This window comes from Paralichthys olivaceus, chromosome 8 (genome assembly GCF_024713975.1).
Source record: "Paralichthys olivaceus isolate ysfri-2021 chromosome 8, ASM2471397v2, whole genome shotgun sequence".
NCBI lineage: Eukaryota > Metazoa > Chordata > Actinopteri > Pleuronectiformes > Paralichthyidae > Paralichthys > Paralichthys olivaceus.
This window is the reverse complement of record NC_091100.1, coordinates 8,775,697-8,795,661: the sequence shown is the minus strand read 5'-3', so window position 1 is coordinate 8,795,661 and position 19,965 is coordinate 8,775,697. Positions and strand designations below refer to the sequence as shown.

Below are 19,965 nucleotides of genomic sequence, written 5' to 3'. Positions count from 1 at the left end.
CGCCACGGTGAGAGTGTATGATGATCAAAGACTCGAAACACCCTATTACCCTGGTGTGTCTAAGTTGCACCAGCTGGTGTCTTAAGAAACTAGAAACTCTGTTCTACCCACATGACAACTTAATTCGAGAAATCTGTGTTTTGGCTGTTTAATTCTCAGAAATACTGCATTTTAGTGTTTTAATAAATTAAGTCATATTTGACCTTCACCAAGGAGGTTTCCATCCTGTCAAATAATCTGTTTGTTGGTTGTTTTTTTCTCAGCAGGGTTACGCAAAAGCTTCTCAGAGTATAACCACAAAACCTTGTGGAAGGATAGGACCTGGGCCAAGAAAGAATCCATTTCATTTTGGTGCAGATCCAGATCTAGATTTTTTGTAACACTGTTTTTGTTGTTTTTTTTGAAAATTATTTTTGACAGTTTTCCCTGGGAATTAACACATGGAGCTTGATGAAAAAATCTGTGTGTTTTTGAAATTTTGTGCAGCTTGAATTTAAGTGAACTGTTTTGACTGTTTAATTGATTATACTATATTAGCCATGATACCACAAGTATTTTGTATATTCGAAAAACATTTTATATAATGTTTTGTATGATCTAATATTTGAAAAAGCTTTAATCTCTGCTCTCTGTGAATTGTTTTTATCAATTTAACCCACTGATTCTACCACAATCTTAATTTAACTTTAATGGTTGTATAGTTTTTTTAACCCTCTTGTAAAGCTCTTTGTAATTTTGTTAGGCGTAAATAAATCACATTATTAGTATTAATAGTAGTATGTGTTTTTATATCTGACACATTTTGACCGAACAGCAACTGAACTCCAGACGCGCACATGAACGCTGCAGCCGCGTCTTCTCAACAACTACATTTCCCATGATCCCCCGCGCACTTCCCACTTTATCCGGGGCAACATGGCGGCGTCCAGTGTGTCCACGGACAGCAACACCAACATCCCAGATTATGAATACTCCGACGTCAACACCAAACCGTTTCACATCGGCCGCTTCAGGAGCGAGTGGCTGAGCAGACTGAAGCCCGAAGACTGCTCCTACCAGCCGGAGGACGAGGACACGTTTGACGCTAACTTCGCCAAAGAGCTGGGGGTCGGTGCGGAGACCATGGCCGAGCTGAAAGCAGTGTGCAGGTACATCAGCTCGCTGGGTCATTGACTGTTACCTGGGTTAGCATTCATTTCATTCTTTACTTCAGCTCGACTGTGCTACAGAGCTGCTTCTATCCTGAGCCGGAGGAATCACCATGGCAACTCAGACTAAGTTGGATAATTGATCAATTATCAATCAGTCAGATTTTTTAGTGTTGCCCGTGTTCACAAATAACCGCCATGTCTCATAGGGCTTAACAAGGTGTGACGTCCTCTGTTCTTAACCCTCAACAAGAGTCAGGAAACACCAAAAAACATTTAGCAGCACAGACAGAAGCCACGTGGTCCTGAACACATCCACATCCATAAAAAGTATTTATACATAAGAGATGAAGGGAGCAGCAATGACAAATGAAATGAGGAGTTATTGTCAGTAATGGTAGAATATGTGAGTAGGCGTGCTGTACATCAGGCCGTCATTGTCCACGATCCACAAGGGCATTCATGTGGAAGAAGGTGAGCTGTTAATTTCAAGCAACATTATCAGAACCCTGAATAAAGGACTTAAAAATAAAGCACCTTTAAAAACAGGGTTTACAAAGTGCTTTGACAGACGAAAACACACAAATAAGACCAAGTAAAAGCAATAAGAAGACAGGACCACGTAAAAGCAGTGAATAAAAATAAAAATGAAATGGTAAAAAACATCACGTCACTGGAATAGATAATTAGCACCAGAAATGATTTCCAATAATTAAAGTCAGGCTCAGAATATACTGTAAACAAGCACAATAAGAAATGTTAGTCATTTTCTTACTAAGTGAGTATTATAACACAATGAGGATGACTTTTCTTTGAAGAGTATCAAAGTATCATCACCATCAGGAAGCTGTGGTTGTTATGATGCATTTATTTTTTCATACTCTGTCGCTTGATCAGTTCTTAGAAAGATTTTAAGCTGTTTTGATAATTGATTAACAGATCCAGTCAGTCATTAAGCACGAGACTGTTGAATAAAAGCTGGAAATGTAGTGGCGTCAGCTGCTGCTGAAGGTGTTAGTCAGTTTATTGATGGTTTATAGGCTGTCTGATCCCAGTTGCTTTGCAAAAGTTTCACAGGACTTTTAAAATAATTTTAACTCCTGTCTTTTTCAGTATCGATTCACTCCGTTGTCATCCTGAGGATGAGCAGCCTGACCCAGACGTTGTGCCTCCAAACCCGACGCTTCAAACACTAATGTAGGAATCTTTCTCAGCTGTCACAATATACAGAGTAAGATGTCCCATCAGTGTGTAATCAAATCCATATTAAAATATCTGTGATTTGATTCTAATAGAGAACGGAAAAAGAAACAAGATTATAAAGCTTCTCTGAAAATCACTAAGAACCGACATGACCTCTACGCCAATGAACTGGTGAGTGAAATGCTGCCTTAGATTATACAGAGGAGATTTGAACAGTCTTGTAGGCTGAGAAATAAATATTCAGTTTGACGGAGGAGGTGCCAGACATTCGTATCACTCGACTTGGTTCCCCGTTTGATTTCCAGGAGCGTTTGACTTATGGCAGGAAACCAGAAGCAGTGGATGACATGGTGCCAGAAGGAGAAGTCATTCTGACCGTCAACGTCTACTACCCTGCCATTTTTGATAAAGTGAGTGTTTGCTTTTTATTTTTGAAAACCTTCAAACGCCATCTTCACACACTGCGTTTCTTGTACGTTACTCCTCACAGCCCTGAAAGGTTTTTGTCCATTTTCCTCTCAGTTTAACTACGTCAGACCCCACATGACATTGCTGATGACGGGCTCCCACAGCTTGGCAGAGTTTAAGGACGCCATTTGCTGCGTCAGCGACTTGCAAGTGTGTGGCGAGTTCAGCAACACGCCAAACATGGCTCCAGACTTCATCAGCAAAGTGAGTAAACACGTGCACTTCATCTGAAACTCCGAGCACTGTGCAAGATCCGTCCATATTCATTTTGTCATTCGCTGGATACACGGAGGTTAATATTTTCATGTGTTCTGTTTTCAGGATCATTACAAGTCAGCTTTCTTTTTCTTCGAGGGCGTTTTCTACAACGACATGCGATTCCCAGAGTGTCAAGACATCAGCATGTAAGTTGTGTCTCCATGTTAACTGCCAGGCTAAAATAATCTCATTTCTCAATAATCTTACTGAATTGATGATTTTATTAGAATGTCTCTTCTCTTGATCATTAAGAGTCATTAGTAACTATGTTTTAGCCCCTTAAACTGTGTGTGGGGTTAAAAAAATAGATGCAGATGGAGGTCTAGGGCTTACATCAAAATATATATTCTCTCATATACCTGAAAGGAATATTTCTTACCCTCCAGTATCTGAATAAGGATCACCCAAAATCTGCATCATTATCTGGATCTATGCTAAATTTCACTTGTTAATAGGTAATAAAACTTATAAAGATATTTAAATTATTTGTTGAGAAGTTTAACAAATATTGAAAACTGCCCTCACAATACGTTTCTCGCAAGGTTAAAGAAAAAGGGGGACAATCCTCAATCCACCCCCTTTATCAAATCCCTTCCAAAAGGTAGCAAGGTCCTCCATGGCCCATACCCCACCCTTCTTCTAAGTATTAAGACAATCGGTTCAGTAGGTGTTGCATTATCCTGCTAAAAGCAAACCGCAACTAAAACTCAACTTCCTTGGCGGAGGGGATAATTATTAGCGTTGATGTGTGAGAAATTTCTCACCAGCTTTAAGGTCTATTAATGTGAAATGAACAAATGATTGTCTTACAAAGGTCACTGTCATGCTGCACCAACCAGGAGATCACAGCTGGGATGGCTATATTTACTGACTCCTTGTGATTCCTGTGCGGATTAAAATGTCCCAGCCTGCTGCTCATATTAGCAACAATAATCATAGTCATAAGCAGACCAGACCAATACCCTCTATTTGGGGCAGAACATTGCTGTTGATCTGCTTCTCTTCTCACAATAAAACGCCTTGAAAACAGTTGGGAAATTGTTGTAAGAGAAACGATTTGTGTCTACTTCATTCATTAACTTTCAACAGAAACAGAAATGTTATTGCTCATTGAAAATGTCGGTCTGTGGCCATGTTATGTAGATGGATCTTTTGACTTTATGGAAAGGACAATACAAGTGTGACATTGGGAGAGATAATGGGGAGAGGCATGCAGCCAAGGGCCGGGTCAGAATCGAACCTGCGGCTGATGCAGGAGAGCTCAAGCCTCCGTCTGCAGGCGCCCACTCTCTCTCGGATGCATTTCCACCTGTACTGTCATGTGGTCAAGTGCTTTCGGATTGAATCTCATTGCCAAAAACGTATTTTAAGGCCAAGTGTAAATGGGGTGTAAGATCGATTTGCTTGGTGGGGTCGCACTGGGTTTGTGTGTATTAGCAAGATAAAATCATAAGACAATATTCACTTCCATTTCCTTTGAGCATCAGATGCATGGCAGTGTTTCCGCTAGATTTTTCACACCCTGTGGTTCTTGTTCCCAAAAAAAGAAACCCACAGTATGTGAACAGTATGTGCTGTTTTAAAAAAAAGAAAAAAGAAAGGAGGGTGAGGATCTTTCGAACTTCTCCCCCAAAAATTGCAGGACAGTATAGTGAGAATTGGTGCGTGTCCTGATATGAACAGACCTACTCTACTATCAATTGCATACACATTTCACCCCGTGTACAAGTTTCCCCCTGACTCCAAGTGTTTGAAGTGATAAGGGGGGCGTCATGACTCCCTGATCATTCAGCTTCTCTAAAAATACTGTAATTATTCTCATCTGGTTAGTTTCAAGTCCAACTTCAGTATCTTCGTCTAGAGAGTCTGGATTTATCAGTAGCATCTTATACTGTTGGAATTATCCTTTCTCTAGAGTCAGGTGCAGTTAAACTAATGATCTGAACCTGTTCACTTTACAATAATATAAAATGGAGACAAGAGGCAAATCAAATTTGAGAAGTAGGGTTCAGCACATTTTTGGAAAATTACCTTAATGATTAATGATGAAAAAAACATTTTTCCTGTTGGCCTGCTTATGTAATGTTAATTGGCCAAGCACTCGTTCTCTGGTTCATGAACTGTAAAGTAAAGGACAAATTAGCCACATCAAAATAGCAGTGCAGTGATTCAGGGTCATCTCAGCTTGATGCAACGAATCATGAATTAGGTGCTTGTTTGGAGTCACCCTAAAAACTTGTGCTGAGAGGAAGATGTTGCAGCAGAAGACAAAAAATGCTCACGGGCAAATTCACTTTAAATCCAATAACACAGTATTCAAATGATCCGTTTCCTAGAGTCATATATCCCTTTAAAAATCATGAGCCTGACACAGAAAAAAGCTCATGAGAAAGAAATGAACACTCTGGATGAAAACTGAGTATAATGTGATGTATAACTTCAAATGTACATATATGTGATCTATTTCCTTTTCACGACAGGACGACGATTGAATGGGCAAAGGCCCACAACTTCCCGCCCTACAGACAGGCCAAGATGGAGGACACACGCTTTGTGGATCTGAATGTAAAAGTGGGCTTCCCGTACCTCTACTGTCACCAGGGAGACTGCGAACACCTCGTCATCATCACAGACGTCAGGTCATTACTGCAACTGTTACTATGTTGTTCAGCTGTTGGTTTCAGGTCTCCTGTCTGTGAGGGAACTTCTTCAAGTTAATAAGGTTCATGTTGGAGTCAAAGATAAACTGACTCGTCAAAAGTGGCAGCCACTGTGACCTCATGTTTTTAAACACGATTTACACCAACAAATGCTTTGAGGGAACTTCAGCCGCTCTGTCACAAACATCTACTTAAAGGTCCAGTGTGTAAGATTTAGGTGAAAGGGAACTATTTAATGTAGAATAAACCTCATGATGTTTTCACTAGTTCATTTCATCTAAATTGTATGAATTGTAGTTTTCTTTACCCCAGAAAAGGCCCTTTATATTTAAATACTTTATATTTACATTGAGTTGTGTGTGTATTAAAAACACATTATTGAAGTTAGTGCAGACAGTGTTGTGGCAGAGTTGAACAATCTTCTCCAGCCTTTTCTTGTTTGCCACGCTGACGCTGCCAAACCAGCAGATCACCCTGATTACTGCTGTGATCCCCTGACTCCGGCTGTAGTGCCACCAGCAGGTTGACATTTGTGAGAGTCCCCTGTTAATCTTCTCCTCCAGCTCCATGACATGACTGCTTCAGCAGATAACCTCCTCTCTGTTAGATAGGTTCAACTTGTTTATTCTTTGACCCCCACATTTATAACCAGCTGCTATTCGACACTTTCTTTTCTGTGTTCGTATGAGACACACCTCTGAGTTACCTATCACTTATTTTTTTCTTTTCACTTATTCATTTAGCTGCGATTTTCATTGTCTGGCTTTTAAAGTGTTAAAAAAACAACCACCGCGTTGGTGACGTTGGGGTCACTAAATGTTGCTTGACAAAATATATTATCATTATTATTATTAGTCTTTCTAAACACAGTAAAACCAAATGTTACAATCGATTGTGAGGCACAGACACCTTCCAATAAATCATATGTTAATACAAGAATTGTTGAAGTAAACCAAGTTTATGATCAGATTATGAGGCAAAGACATTTACAAATACGTCAAATGAAAACAGGATTATCTATTCAATCATTCCACAAATCTGTCTGTCTGACAGTTCATGTGATCGGCTTCACACTTTAGGTCACTTTTACAGTTTCAGAAAGTTAAGCTACAACCAGCAAAGCAAACAGCCCATTCCAAACAGGCAGGTTTGGAATAAGCAAGTAAAACAAAATGTAGAACTAAAGTAACGAAAAAATTAAAAAAACTAGGAACTAAGAGAGACTGTTCTCAGGTTTATGAACTTTTCAAAATAAAAAAATTGCCACTTCAAAATATGCATATGCACTTTGGCTTGTATTAACAAATCATGAATTAGGTTTATTGCACATCATACCTTCATGAAATGTTAAACTACTGGTGTGAACAGGATACTGTGTGAATCTCTGTATTATCGCCTCAAGCGTCTGGGGCAAAAAGCACCTCGTGGTCAGACAGGATTCTTCTGTCACAAGACTTTATAGCTAATTCGGTTTCATCACACTAATAGATGCGTAAATGTCTACGAGCCGATTTGCTGGTGCGAACAGGGTAACCACACATGAAAGCAGCTCTTAATATTACAAATGTGAGACAAATCTATGTTTGCATCACACACAACCTCTAAGAAATGGGCCTGGCCCCCTTTTTCTTTTTCTTTTGCAGACTGACGCACAAGAACGACTGTCTGGACAAGGAGCTGTATCCGCTCCTCACGCACAAACACAGAGTCACCACTCAGAAGTGTGCAGTTTGCCATGTCTTCATTGGAAGGTGCGTATTAAAAAAAGATAAAGGATATGACAGCTTCGGCCTTTTTAAACTGCATCTCACATCTTTGATTTTTGCAGATGGTTTACTACCAACGACGAGTTTGCTCCCAGTCACCCATGTCTCTTCTGCGACAAGTGTTTCCGGATGCTTCACTACGACGCCGATGGTTACAAGCTGGGAGATTTCCTGGCCTATCCCTACGTGGACCGTGGTGCCTTCAACTGAAGCTTCTCTTGAGCGAATCGGTCCAGCCACAGATTTATTGCTGTATAATACAGTTAGATTTCTTTGTTTTTCACAAAGAATTGTTCTTGTGTATTTGTTTATTTATTTGTTCTGGTTTTTGATATTTCTGTTTGAAATAAATGGTATATGTACTGCTTATTCTTTATTGTTGATAAGTTCAAGTGTACTTTATTATCCCAGATGGGAAACTTGGTTTACAAAGACAGTCAGATAAAATATTTAAAAAACTAAAACTCAAGTTTTTAATTTAATTAAAATGTCAGTTTTTGTCAATGTCTCGATGATTCTATGACTGGAATATTAATGAGCTGTATCAAGTCAAACCAAAAGCAAACATTTCACTGTTAGTGGTTCGTTTATATGTAAAAGGCACTTAACGTTGTTTACTCCTTTAAAACAGCCCAGTACACAGTGGTATCACCTGATGCAGTACTTTACAAAGTTGTACTCATGTAGTCAGTACTAGGCTGTGAATCTTTGCCCTCACATTATCCTAAATGCCCTGAAAGCAGAAACTAACTTCAGTCACACTGACTGGAAATCGTGGTGTCGCTGACCTTGGATGGAACTTCTTCCCTCTGATGCAGTGATGTTAAGGTGTAATCCAGGACCCTGTGACATCATTGTTGGGTGTAAGTACAGGTGCAACTCACACAGCATTAACCACCGAAGACAAATTTCATTGAGAATCAAACTGGCTGATGTTTGTGAGGTTCTCTGTATAAAACATGATTAAAGACAAAAAGTGTTACTATATGTTCTACTTTATTAATGGAGGCTGAAGAAGGTCGTCAGACAGGCACAAAAATACTCTTATTTACAGCTACACTTTGTTAAAAGGAAAAAACAACTTTAAAACAGACATGGATGAGAATAAAGCATTTTCTTGGCAAAAAAAAACTTTGGCAAACTCCAGAATCTTCAGTGTGTATATCTGAAGTGATGATGCAGCCAATATTAGCGGAAGTGGTGACGGTGTTTGTGGCCACAGCAAAGCCTCCGTACTTCAATAAAACTTAAGGTAAAGATGAAATTAAACCGTCGATTCTGTAAATGTCGCAAACCAAATTTAAATGTGAAAGCGATACGATGAAAAACATCTATTGGGTTGAAGGTCCTGATGGCGCTGACCTGTTTTCTGTGAGAATACTCATTAAGTACTACGTTTACAGCGCTACAGATCTACTAGTGCCCAGTCTTCACACCGTTTATCAGGTGCAGATTGTAAGACAAGGAGTCAGAAAGGTAAAGAAAACACAAAGTACAAAAATAAACCGTGTGGTCAGTCGTTATCAGGGTCGCAGGGTCACTGAAGCCTTAGAGCAGCAAATCCGACAGAAAGCCGTCAGCAAACTGGAAACCAGTGTTTGTTATAAGTCATCGGGAGGAAGTGGACACGGAGATCCCAGTGAGTGAGCTCAGTGTGGACAGAGGAGCGCAGCAGCAGCAGACCACACTCAGGTGGACTCTTCCTGAGCTTGTGGGGCACTGCAAAGAAAATGAACAGGTTTAAAATGTGGTAGATTTAATGGGAGATCATTAAAGATACAGCAGGTAATATTTTATGGTTCTTTGTGTGAGTATGTCCCATTAAAAGACCCAACAATTGAATATACATTTCCTGTGCAGTCAGTCTGATAAATCTGGTTCCTGTCTGCCATAGATCTCCTCTACTGTCCAAAACCCACATCACAATGTTTCTTCATTACAGTGAACATGAGCACTGCTCCTAAGTTCTACCGAGTCTGACCTGACTCTGACCACATATCTGCTCTGACCTCTTTTAGTTCAATCCACTATAGACCTGGTCATTTTGGTTTTACGGGGTTGGCGTCCCTGCTTCATCCCTCAACAAATCACCTACTGACTAACAGGGAAGTTAAACCAGAATCTCAGGAAGGAAAACAACATTCAAACTCACAAAGACATTTACAACAAATAACTAATAATCACCTTCTCGGAACAATTGTCAACAGTATTCATGTGGTTTATGTCACCAATAACAAAAATCTCAATTTTAGATTTCGGGCGGTGGATGCTAATATACCTCAGGATATGAGGAACACACCCTCAGGACGCATTTATATCCGCTAAGAAACCCTCAATGAGACATTGCATTTAACGACAGGAGGCACAGAGCCCAGAGTTAACGTCGTGACTTGCGCTCTCTCTCTCTCTCTCTCTCTGAGTCCTGACTAACACATTGCCGCTTCAGTTCTTTTCGTGAGTTTGGTTAACGAGCCGAGAAATAGAGAGCGATCAATCAGGATGTCTCCGAGCCAGCTGATGTGGAGTTTCATTTGTACAGCTCTTCTTGCGTAACATATGAGACACATTTATGTCATGTGGTACATGAAAGGGAGCTGCAAACAAAAAATGTTTATTCACTTTTAGGGGCCAATAAAGCATCACGAAGCAAAAGAGTGATTGTGAATCCTACAGCAAATGACCGGTTTTGTCCGTCCTTCTTTCTGCCAAACACTATAATGTTAAAATTATTCATAGAAATGTCATGTGCATTTTTTTTTACAGAGCAACCATTGAGTCCATAGAGCTTAAATTCTCAGTCTGGGTAGAGCAGCAGGGAAAATTATGGGGACGACAATTCAACTCTCTCCCCAAGACTGTTTTGAGACGTCCAGTAGGATTTTCTCCGAGCTCTCTCCTGTGTTGTATGCTGAGTGTGTATTAATGAACTCTGGAAAGAGGTGCAGGGTCCAATGTACAAACATAAGCGTTCTAAACATCCATGCATGCTGCTGTCAGTCAAACTCATTCACAGGCAGCTCGAGCAGATAACAGCCTGTGAGCCTGTGGAAGGTGAAGTGTGTTGTCATCTGTGATTTAGGAATTGAGATGCATATGTCTTTGACAAGTACGCCTTTGGAATCTAGGACATTTCAAACAGTGTGAATGTTATATAACTAAATTGATTAGTTGTTTTCATCTCAGGCTCACTCATGTATTTATTGTATTTTATGTTTTGACTCAATGTCTGGTTTGATAGCGCAGGGAGACAGTAAAGGATCCATAACCTTATTAAGCTGTCTTTAGACGTGACCTCCGGTAAATGGGGTCCAGACATTTTCTGCAGATCGCCCTTTACATATGAAGAACGCAGCACATTCACAACAACAGGAACATTTCTGGAACGTTCAGCCGAGGTTAGGAAACTGGGTAGAGCAGAAGGCAGGACAAATAAAATCACCAAAAGCTTTCAAATCTCATTGTCCTCTGAATTTGACATATCCGTCGCTATCTTCTTTGTTTATGGCGCCTTTTTTTCATTTTGAGATATTTGTCTTCTTCCAGTTTTGCATCCATCTCGTGTTAGAAACATCAGCGACACACTGGCAGGACGTAGCGAAGTAAATTTACTTTGTTACTGTACTTACGTTACATTTCTTAAGCATCTGTAATTTACTTCAGATTTATTATCACTTCTTCTAATATTAAACACAACACCCTATATTCACTGTAGGTTCATACACTGTGGTTTCTGTGTGTTTTTCGTTCGTCTACCTGTGATTTTCTCCCGCTGAGGCGTCTTCTAGCAGCTTCTCCGTCTCCTGCTTCTTCTCTTCGGGGCCCGTATCACCATTTGTCATCTTGTCTTTAGGGCAGTGCACGGAGACACACACAGGCTCAAGTCAGGCAAAAATGTAACTGCATAACCTAAACCACCGCAGATGCAAGAACTCACACGGGCATGTGACGACACATGCCGAGCCCCAGACCTTAAGGAGATAAATAGGATTTTCCGTCCATTTGTCATGCCTTGCTGTAGAAAGAGACCTTTCACTGAGGCTGGAAGTACAGTATGAGCAGCAATTAAATGAGACATTAAGCAAGGATGTGGCTGCAGATCTCCGATTACTGTCCATGTTTCTACTTAATGTGAATGTCAACCACAGATGACATCGCCCTGGAGAGGATATGAAACGGACCAACAGCACATAAACGTCTCCTTTCTCTGCTTGGGTTTCATATGGCACAAAGGATTTATCAACATCCAAGCATCGCTTTTACACTTCCTGTGAGCATCATGAGCATTTGAAACATACATACAACAGTCTTCATTATCATTATCAAGGACCATGAGGCTTCATGTACAAACATGAATGGTTTAGTTTCAATATATTCTTAAAAGTTCAAATTTAATCTTAAAATTTCTACTGACCGCTCAATATGAGAAATAACAATCTCAGATTATTTCGACTTAAAAAAATATTTTGACCCTAATACTCTTCTGTAGAATTCTAACACAGTGGCTGATTCAGGGTGTATGACATCTTTTTTACTGTTTATCTTGCAATATTAAATCAGCCAACTAATTAACTATAATTAATGTTTAGTTATGAACATGCAGCTAAATACAAGAGACAGCATGAACGAGTGAATTCAAGATGAGTGGTACCTGAGTTGTTCTCCTTGGCTTGTTCAACTCTCTTCATTGCTCCTTTCTTGGCCTCTTCGTGCTGCCGCTGTTCAGCTAAAGACTTGTTGAGGACCTGACTGAGCACACAGTCGCCTTCTCCGACCAGGAACATGCTCTTAAACTTGTTATACAACATGGTGGCCTTGTCCATGATGTCCTGACTGGCCTTGAACCTGCGGATCTGGAACATGAAGAATCAATCAAGGACTTCCGTCTTTTTTCTGATGTTGGATCATTCACCAAACATTTGTTCATACTTTACAACTGTAATTTTGTTTATCAGAACACAAAGCTACAGATTTAAGACACCTTGTGACTTAATCAAAGCCATAACACTGTTGCACCAGATATCAAAGTCAAAAGCCTTTTCTGAGACAGTGAATCACTTTGGAGAAGCCACATAAAAGCTCATCTCACATTATCTAGTGTGGGTTTTGAATAAATCCCATTCAGTTTGTTTTCTAGTGGTTCTACATTTAGGTGAATCAATGTACCTTTTTGAGAGTGGCAATGAGTTCACTGTGTTTCTGCAGGTGCTGGGTTGTGACCTGAAGGGCGCAGATCTCATCCAATGCATCCAAGCACTTCTTCACATCCTGGAGAGGTGGACAGGAAATGAGAGGAGATAACAGGGACGGGAGGAAAAACTATTTAGTGACATTAAGAAACTAAATCGGAAAAATTAACATAAAGCAACAAAAACAGAGAAACACAGCAAGTGATCAAATAGCTGAGATGAAAGTCTTTGTCAGTTCAGAAGGAGTCAATAGACAAACATCGTTTCATAACAGTTGCGAGCAGTAGAATGTTGTATGATCTACTTACAGGGTTGTCAATTTTCAGTGAAATCTTGATTTCACTGTGCAGTCTCTGGAGTTTCAAGTCAGTCGACAGTTCTGAGGGAAAGAGAAAAACAACGTCGTCATGGAAATGTTTCAGCTGACATTACTATTTTTCATAAAACTAAATAATGACACGAGACCCTAAAAAAAATCAAGATGAACTAATTTAGAAGTAGAGAATTATTCCTCATCACACAGTTCAACAATATTCTGTCACTTTATAATTGTTTGTGTGCAGAGATTTTTATAAACAGTCTATGTTGCAGTTAGGAAACTTTGTGTTCATCCTACCTGGTTTATATAGAAGTTTTAATGATTTTTAATTAACTGCAAATTCACAACATTTCAAAATAAAAGCTCTGTAATTCAGCTTGAGGAAGAGGAAGTGATTTTATAAATGTTGTTGCCATGACGGAGATCAGCATGTGATACGATATGTGTTCCACATACAGAGAGACATATGTTTCCACACAGGCTTGTTATGAAGTCACCTGTCAGAGGATTTGCCCACAAATTTAAAAACATATCTTCTCTTGTATCTCATGTGTTAATGACTTCAGATAGAAAATGAGGAGATGTGTTTTCTTCGTGAGCCGTTATTGATTGGTACTCGACTTACATTCAACGATCTCAATGATGTCATTGTGATATTTCGTTTCAACAGTAAACTAGAACTAACTAACTAAACTAACTGGCACTGGTAACAAAAAAAAACTAAAAAATTCCTGTATCCACCCGCTGATCCGGATCTGCTGCAACAAAAAAACGCCAATGAAAACATGACCTCCTTGGTAACTAGTGATTTATTACCTTTTTTCTTTACTCCCGTCTTCTCTTCATTTTTCTTCCCATCATCCTTGTTTGGCCTGTAAGACAACAATAACCAAAATAACTATCGTCCACTCATCAGTTTGTTTGAATGCTGTCTCATAAAGAGTACAAGCACACGTAGGTGATAATTAATATTTAATAACAATACATTTAGCTTTTCTCTTTATATAATTGTAAATTGTTAAGACCTTTGGGCCATCGGCTGCTAAACTAAAGGAGACTTTCACTCATTCGGTCACTTACTCTCTTATTTCCTCTGCTTTACGCCGCCGCACGTCTTTGTCCGTCTCTGAGCTTTGCTGTTTCTTTCTGCCTTTATTTTTCTGAAGGGAAAATAAATCACATTACATGAACAAAAACCTGACACGGACTTCCTTAACATTTCAATCTTAGAAAAAAACAATGCCGGCGTTTCACTGCTGTTGAATTCAAACGGACACCTGCCTCTTCATCATCAGAGCCAGACGAGCCGTCATCCTTGGACTGCTTCTTCTTCTTGGCTTCCGGCTCCTTCACCTCTGCCTCCTTTCCTTTGCTGTCCTCCCTCTTCTTTCTCTTCTCCTCCTCTCCGCTCTTGGACTTGTCCTCTGGTGTCCTCTTTCTCTTTCTCTCTGCCTCAGCAGTGTCCCTAAGTCAAGAGAGAAAGAAATGTCTCTTAGAGGCTTACAAGACAAATGGAAAGCAGTTTAAATAAAGCTGCTCTGTGGGAAAAAGTCCACAAGCATATCTACTGACATGTTTCATGAAAGAAAGTTGAGAGCAAACTTAGTTTAAAGCAGGAATTTGATGCTTTTGGTGTCTACACCTCTGTCTGTGCATCTTCGAAAAAAGGTGAATATGTTTAAATTAAATTATTTTCCTTACAGAAGCCAAATATTTTAGAACCTTAGTAAAGGTGTAAGACTTTTGTGTGTTCAAAATATTCATGTGTTTACATTTCACTTCCTGAGCCCTGCTGGTCATTCTGCTGGAGCAGAAGCATCTTCTCACTTTTGGGCTTCCTGCCTCTTCGCTTGGGTCCCTCTCCACCTGATATCACACACACACACACACACACACACACACACACACACACACACACACACACACACACACACACACACACACACACACACACACACACACACACACACACACACACACACACACACACACACACACACACACACACACACACACACACACACCAAAAATCCAATAAATGCAATTAGATGAAGTAAATGCTATGAAATCCGCTCACTTTTTAAATTAAATCTGACACAGTGCTCATTTCCTTTAATTCTACAGTGCAACATGTTTGTCACATAGACTGTAAATAGAGATGGCAGCATGTAAGCTCCCCAAGTGATGCAAAATCCTGTTGATCGCCCCCTTGTGGATGGCTGCAGTACACATCATAAACCCTGCCTCCTCCATATCGCTGGGTGAGACATGGATCAAACTATAAAGTCAAATTATAAGTTAAAATAGAAAAAGGTTGTCTCACTGTGAATCTCACGCAATAAAATAAATAATAATCTTTCATCTCCTTCCTGGCACAAAGTCATTAACAGTATTCTAAGTGTGGAGGGAGCAGAGTCTACCTGAAGGACTAACAGGACTGGCAGGAGCATTGTCCTTTTCAGGCTCCTGATCAGCATCACTCTGGAAGAAAAAGAAACACCATCATATATAAAAATGTTTCCTACATATTAAAACTTTTAATTAGCAAACAAATTAAACTCTTCTACCAACCTTTTTCTTTCTTCCTCTCTTGGGTTTAAGAACATCTGTGGGTTCTTTTTGAGCAGCACCCTAAAGTGTGACACCTTCGTTAGTTTTTCCACAACCGCTTTTAAAAGATGGAAACAACAACATCACTAAGAACAAAATAACATCTTGGTGTTTACATGTATTCAGTCCCTTGGTATTAAACGTGATGCAATGTTCAATGTGCCAGTGTTACATGAACTAAAGCTGTGTCCCAGTTTCAGTGTCATTTGTGTTTATGTTAAAACCTTTATTTTACAGATTCACCTTTTTTTTTTTTAATCTATAGAACAGTGTATTAGCATCAGTCCCCAAAAATCCAGCTCTAGCTCTTTTTTTCTATTCTTTTTAACTGGGACTTGTTAAAAATATAGTCAAAATATATTTTCTTAAATAAACGGAGCCCCCGTCAAACTGCACAAAACACACGGCAACAGCAACTGATTTACAACTTACCTTGGTCCAAAGCACAAAGAAAAACATGCAAAAATAAAGTGATGTCAACAAATTGCAAACAGTAGAAAAGAGAAAAAGCAGGAAATGGAAAATGCTAGCACAAGTTGAAAAGGTGGTAAAACAGAGAGAGACACAAAAACACGTATCCTATTATTCACACAGACTTGATGTCCCACTGACATTAGCACAGTTTCAAGTGGACTAGCACGATCTTACCTGATGTTATTTAACCTTAATTATTTCACTGGAAACACAGGGACTGGTTTCTCACATCACTCAATCTGTAAAACATTCATCACCTCAGTGGCGTTAACCAGACCGGGCACTTTAATCCAAACACCAAGCACCAGAAGAAGTGTGGCCTCTGACAAAGAGTTTTAATTCCAGAACAGAAACAAACCAATTCAAAGAAACCACCAAGTGTCACATGCTTTCCACCGGGGAGGGGATGAGACAACCTGCACAGCTTTATAATATCCCAGCATGCAAAGTACGTACATCCTGGTCCTGAGGACCCTGCTCAGACATCAGAGACCCTTTCTCCTCCATCTCCATCTCCATCTCCTCCTCCTCCTCCTCCTCCTCATTCTCATTCTCCTGCTCAGCCTCACTTCCTGGAACCTGAATGCACCCGAGACACAGCATAGGACGCAGTGTGGTGGAGTAAGCCAGTCTTGAAAGGGAGAGAAGGTAGCGTGTGTCCTTCTCTCAATCTATCAGTTTAAAGTGTCATGTGTGTGCTGTGTAGTTCAGTAAGAAGCAGACACACATTAGAGAGAAAGATCAGAAAGACAGCAAAAGAAGAAAGAAGCTGACAACACAGGTACAAACCACTGGCAGGTCAACACAGTGAAGCGACTGGGTTCATATTCACGTACACAGTTCTGAGATATGAAAACAAAAAAACCTACTTTGGATTTGATCCCCTTGTCGTCAGCGTCCTGCTCTCCTTCAGGGCTGCTGTCTAAATCCTTCTCAGGAAAAGATCCTGGAGGAACCGGCTTCAAACAAGAGGAAAATAAAGTTGATTAAAAATTTAGGCTGCTTTCAGAGCTACACTGAACTACAGATAGTCTCCTGAAAAACCGGAGGGGGGCTGCATGTAAGAACGCAAATGTCCGAGTGAGAGGCTCCGGACTTTCTCCAGAGTTTCTCCTGCCAGCCCCCTGGGTATAAACTCCTGACACTGTCCAAATGAGCCTGGAGATCCTCCAGAGGTTCCACATGTGGGTGTGTTGATGACGTTTCAAACTTGCAACAGATGCAAAAATGAAAAAACAAAAAGGATGCAAACATCTCAGGATGAAAAAGCTGAGACACACATAGAAGACGCAGATGAAGATGTCAAGAGAGCTTTTGGTGATCAGGGCAGACGGCAATAAAATATTAATATTACAATACAAATGTCTCTGCCTGCTCCGCCACCCCTCACCTGAGCGCTCCAGAGATTTCTGTGATGTTGTGAACTCTGGAGAAAGTCCAGACTCAATTCTGCAGACATTCTCTGGAGTTTGTGTCAGAAAACTGCTTCTTTATCAAACAGTCAAGTTCTTTTACCCCAGCTTCTCCCAAGCAGCTGAAAATAATCGTCCAAAAAAATCTCTTTGGTTACCTTCAGATATTCAGGGGAAAAAACCCTGTGTCAGAAAGTGGTGATAAAAGCAAAAACAAAATCCACAAATCGTCTCAAAATAAAAACAAATCAGGGACGTAAATCCACATCTGAGCTGCAGCCGAGCTTAAGACTGACGTCCGGGGGATGAATATCAAAAACTGTTTTTGGTGGAAACAAAGAGGAAGCAGACAAACCTTGGGCGCAGTGAGCTCAACTTTTGGGTTGTTCTCAATCTCCCACAATCCTTCATTGAAGCCTTTCCTCTTGTTGGGCTTGGCATACTTCTCTTTGTTGGGCTGGTAGGGGAAGACGTCTTTCGGGCCGAGGAAGGCTCTGTTGGAGGGAAGATCATTTTGAGGGTGTTTGTCCATTTAATACTTTCGGAGGCATTAAAAATGTAGCGTGTTTACTGCGAGACAGCGGAGCTGCACACAGACAGAAGAGACAGGTAACTCTATTCAGACGGTCATCAAACATTGATGGAGTTAAAGAAACACATTCAAAAGGCCACGACAACAGCTGAAGAGACAAATCAGAAAGAACTCATATGAATGTGTTCATTTAACATTTAACAAAACTTCCTCAGCCTCCATAGAACGACTCAGTGCTTAATTATTTGTGTAGTCTCAGACATTCACATGCATCAAGATGAGACAGAATTCTGGTGATTTATCTTTACTTTCTCATGGATGTCTGTGGTAGAAGCAGGTTATGTGTAAAATACCACGTAGAAAACTCTAATTTAATACATAAATGACAATTTTTCACTTTTTTAAACGGCGACATGGTAATTTTTATTAGTTTCACTCGATGTTTCCTGACCCATCTATAATCAACAGATTAAAAACTACTTCTCCTGATCAGATAAAATGAAAACTCCTCAACCACAGGAGATGAAGTGTACTGACGTTTCATGGGTGCCAAAGAAGAAGATGGGGAACTTGATGTTGGACGGCTTCACAGCTCCGTCTGGGACTTCATCGATCTGCCACAGAGACGAGAAACAAAGTTATTGTCTTACAGCCTTAAACACAGATAAACATTGATCGGAGTTGTTGTTTAAGGTTTTTTTTTTTTTAGCAGAAACATTCTCTTCTTAAAGCTGTGTCGATTAATCAATGTAAAGAATTGAAAAATATTGACCATAATTCGATTAAATGTTCAGTGTGTAAGATTTAGGTGTAAGGGATCTATTGGCAGAAATTGAATACAAAACAATCCTATATGTTTTTTTACTGGTGTGTTCATCTAAATCTTAAAAATGTTTGTTGTCTTTACTTTAGAATGGCCCTTTATATTTACATCTGGATCTAGTCCTCTTTATGGAGGCAGCCATGTTGTTTCAGTAGTCTGAACTGGACAAACTAACACTGAAACTCATCATTAGATGTGACTCTTGATTAATCGAATATCGCTCCAGATTGATTTCGACTAAGCAGATGTGCTATGATTGGATTTGACCTGTGAACGAGCTGCAGACTTACCCTCGCAGGCCAGTGAGGGTAACCCTTCATCTTGGCAAAGATCAGATCACCTGGTTTCCAATCTCGAGCCATTTCTGCAACTGGAGGAGAAAAGAGAGACAAGATAAAAGACAAGATAAAAGACAAGATAAAAGACAAGATTCTCACTCACTCACTCACACTCACACACACACACACACACACACAGGATGAGAAACATGCAGTGCCCCTCCCCCTGACCACCTCCATCATCTAGGTTCATTCAAACTCTATGATTCAAACATGACAGTCATGGTTCATTCAACACAACTGATACTGCTGAGCACAGTGTCTCACCCTGATGTCACCGACACCGACACACACACACCGAGTTAACCATCGTGACCAAGAAGAGAGCACAGGCTCCACACACACGCACACACACACACACACACGTCGCTAACAGCTGGAAGAACTAACACAAAGCACAACAACCCTCCGATCACTGCTGATGTGACACAGAACCGACAAAGAACCAGAAAAATATTCATCGACACGTTTTTACCAGAAAACACACGATTCCTTTTCCGCACAGTCGGACGCACGTTTTCCGCTCCCGCGCAGGACGTCAACGGACTGTACCATTTCTTGACACAGGGGGGTTATCTATATTAATTAATATCGTTTCTTGTGTTTGATTTTATTCAAACAGAATATCATCATACTCATCTCACAAACAATTCAACACTCAAACACTGCATGGCTATAGAAAGATTAAAAAAATTATGAGGTAAATATATTCGCGAAAGTAACCAGACTGAGCATCTCGCCGCTACATAGATCGTCTATGTTGGCCTT

At 40.1% G+C, this 19,965-nt stretch overlaps 2 protein-coding genes across 7 annotated transcripts; one reads left to right on the top strand and one right to left on the bottom strand.

The window, feature by feature from the left end:
* Nucleotides 1-885: 885 nt before the first annotated feature.
* Nucleotides 886-7,872, top strand: snapc3 (small nuclear RNA activating complex, polypeptide 3). Its single transcript, XM_020101346.2, has 9 exons — nt 886-1,148; nt 2,262-2,345; nt 2,444-2,522; nt 2,657-2,761; nt 2,874-3,023; nt 3,141-3,223; nt 5,558-5,716; nt 7,381-7,488; nt 7,566-7,872. The coding sequence occupies exons 1-9, from the start codon at nt 916-918 to the stop codon at nt 7,711-7,713; spliced, it is 1,149 nt and encodes a 382-aa protein (XP_019956905.2). The 5' UTR covers nt 886-915; the 3' UTR covers nt 7,714-7,872.
* Nucleotides 7,873-8,482: 610 nt separating this feature from the next.
* On the bottom strand, nt 8,483-19,959 carry psip1a (PC4 and SFRS1 interacting protein 1a). Of its 6 annotated transcripts, none has more exons than XM_020101342.2 (17): nt 19,673-19,800; nt 19,150-19,229; nt 18,574-18,650; nt 17,860-17,998; nt 16,962-17,051; nt 16,549-16,671; nt 15,580-15,639; nt 15,429-15,489; nt 14,781-14,874; nt 14,290-14,473; nt 14,089-14,168; nt 13,825-13,880; nt 12,998-13,068; nt 12,667-12,768; nt 12,152-12,353; nt 11,257-11,347; nt 8,483-9,222 (listed from the first exon to the last, which is right to left on the bottom strand). In XM_020101342.2, the coding sequence occupies exons 2-17, from the start codon at nt 19,219-19,221 to the stop codon at nt 9,192-9,194; spliced, it is 1,533 nt and encodes a 510-aa protein (XP_019956901.2). In that variant the 5' UTR covers nt 19,222-19,229; nt 19,673-19,800; the 3' UTR covers nt 8,483-9,191. The 6 variants fall into 6 exon arrangements, with proteins under 6 accessions (XP_019956901.2, XP_019956903.2, XP_019956902.2 ...); XM_020101344.2 differs by having other exon boundaries at nt 19,465-19,684; XM_020101343.2 differs by lacking the exon at nt 19,673-19,800 and adding an exon at nt 19,588-19,663.
* Between the last annotated feature and the right edge of the window lie 6 nt (nt 19,960-19,965).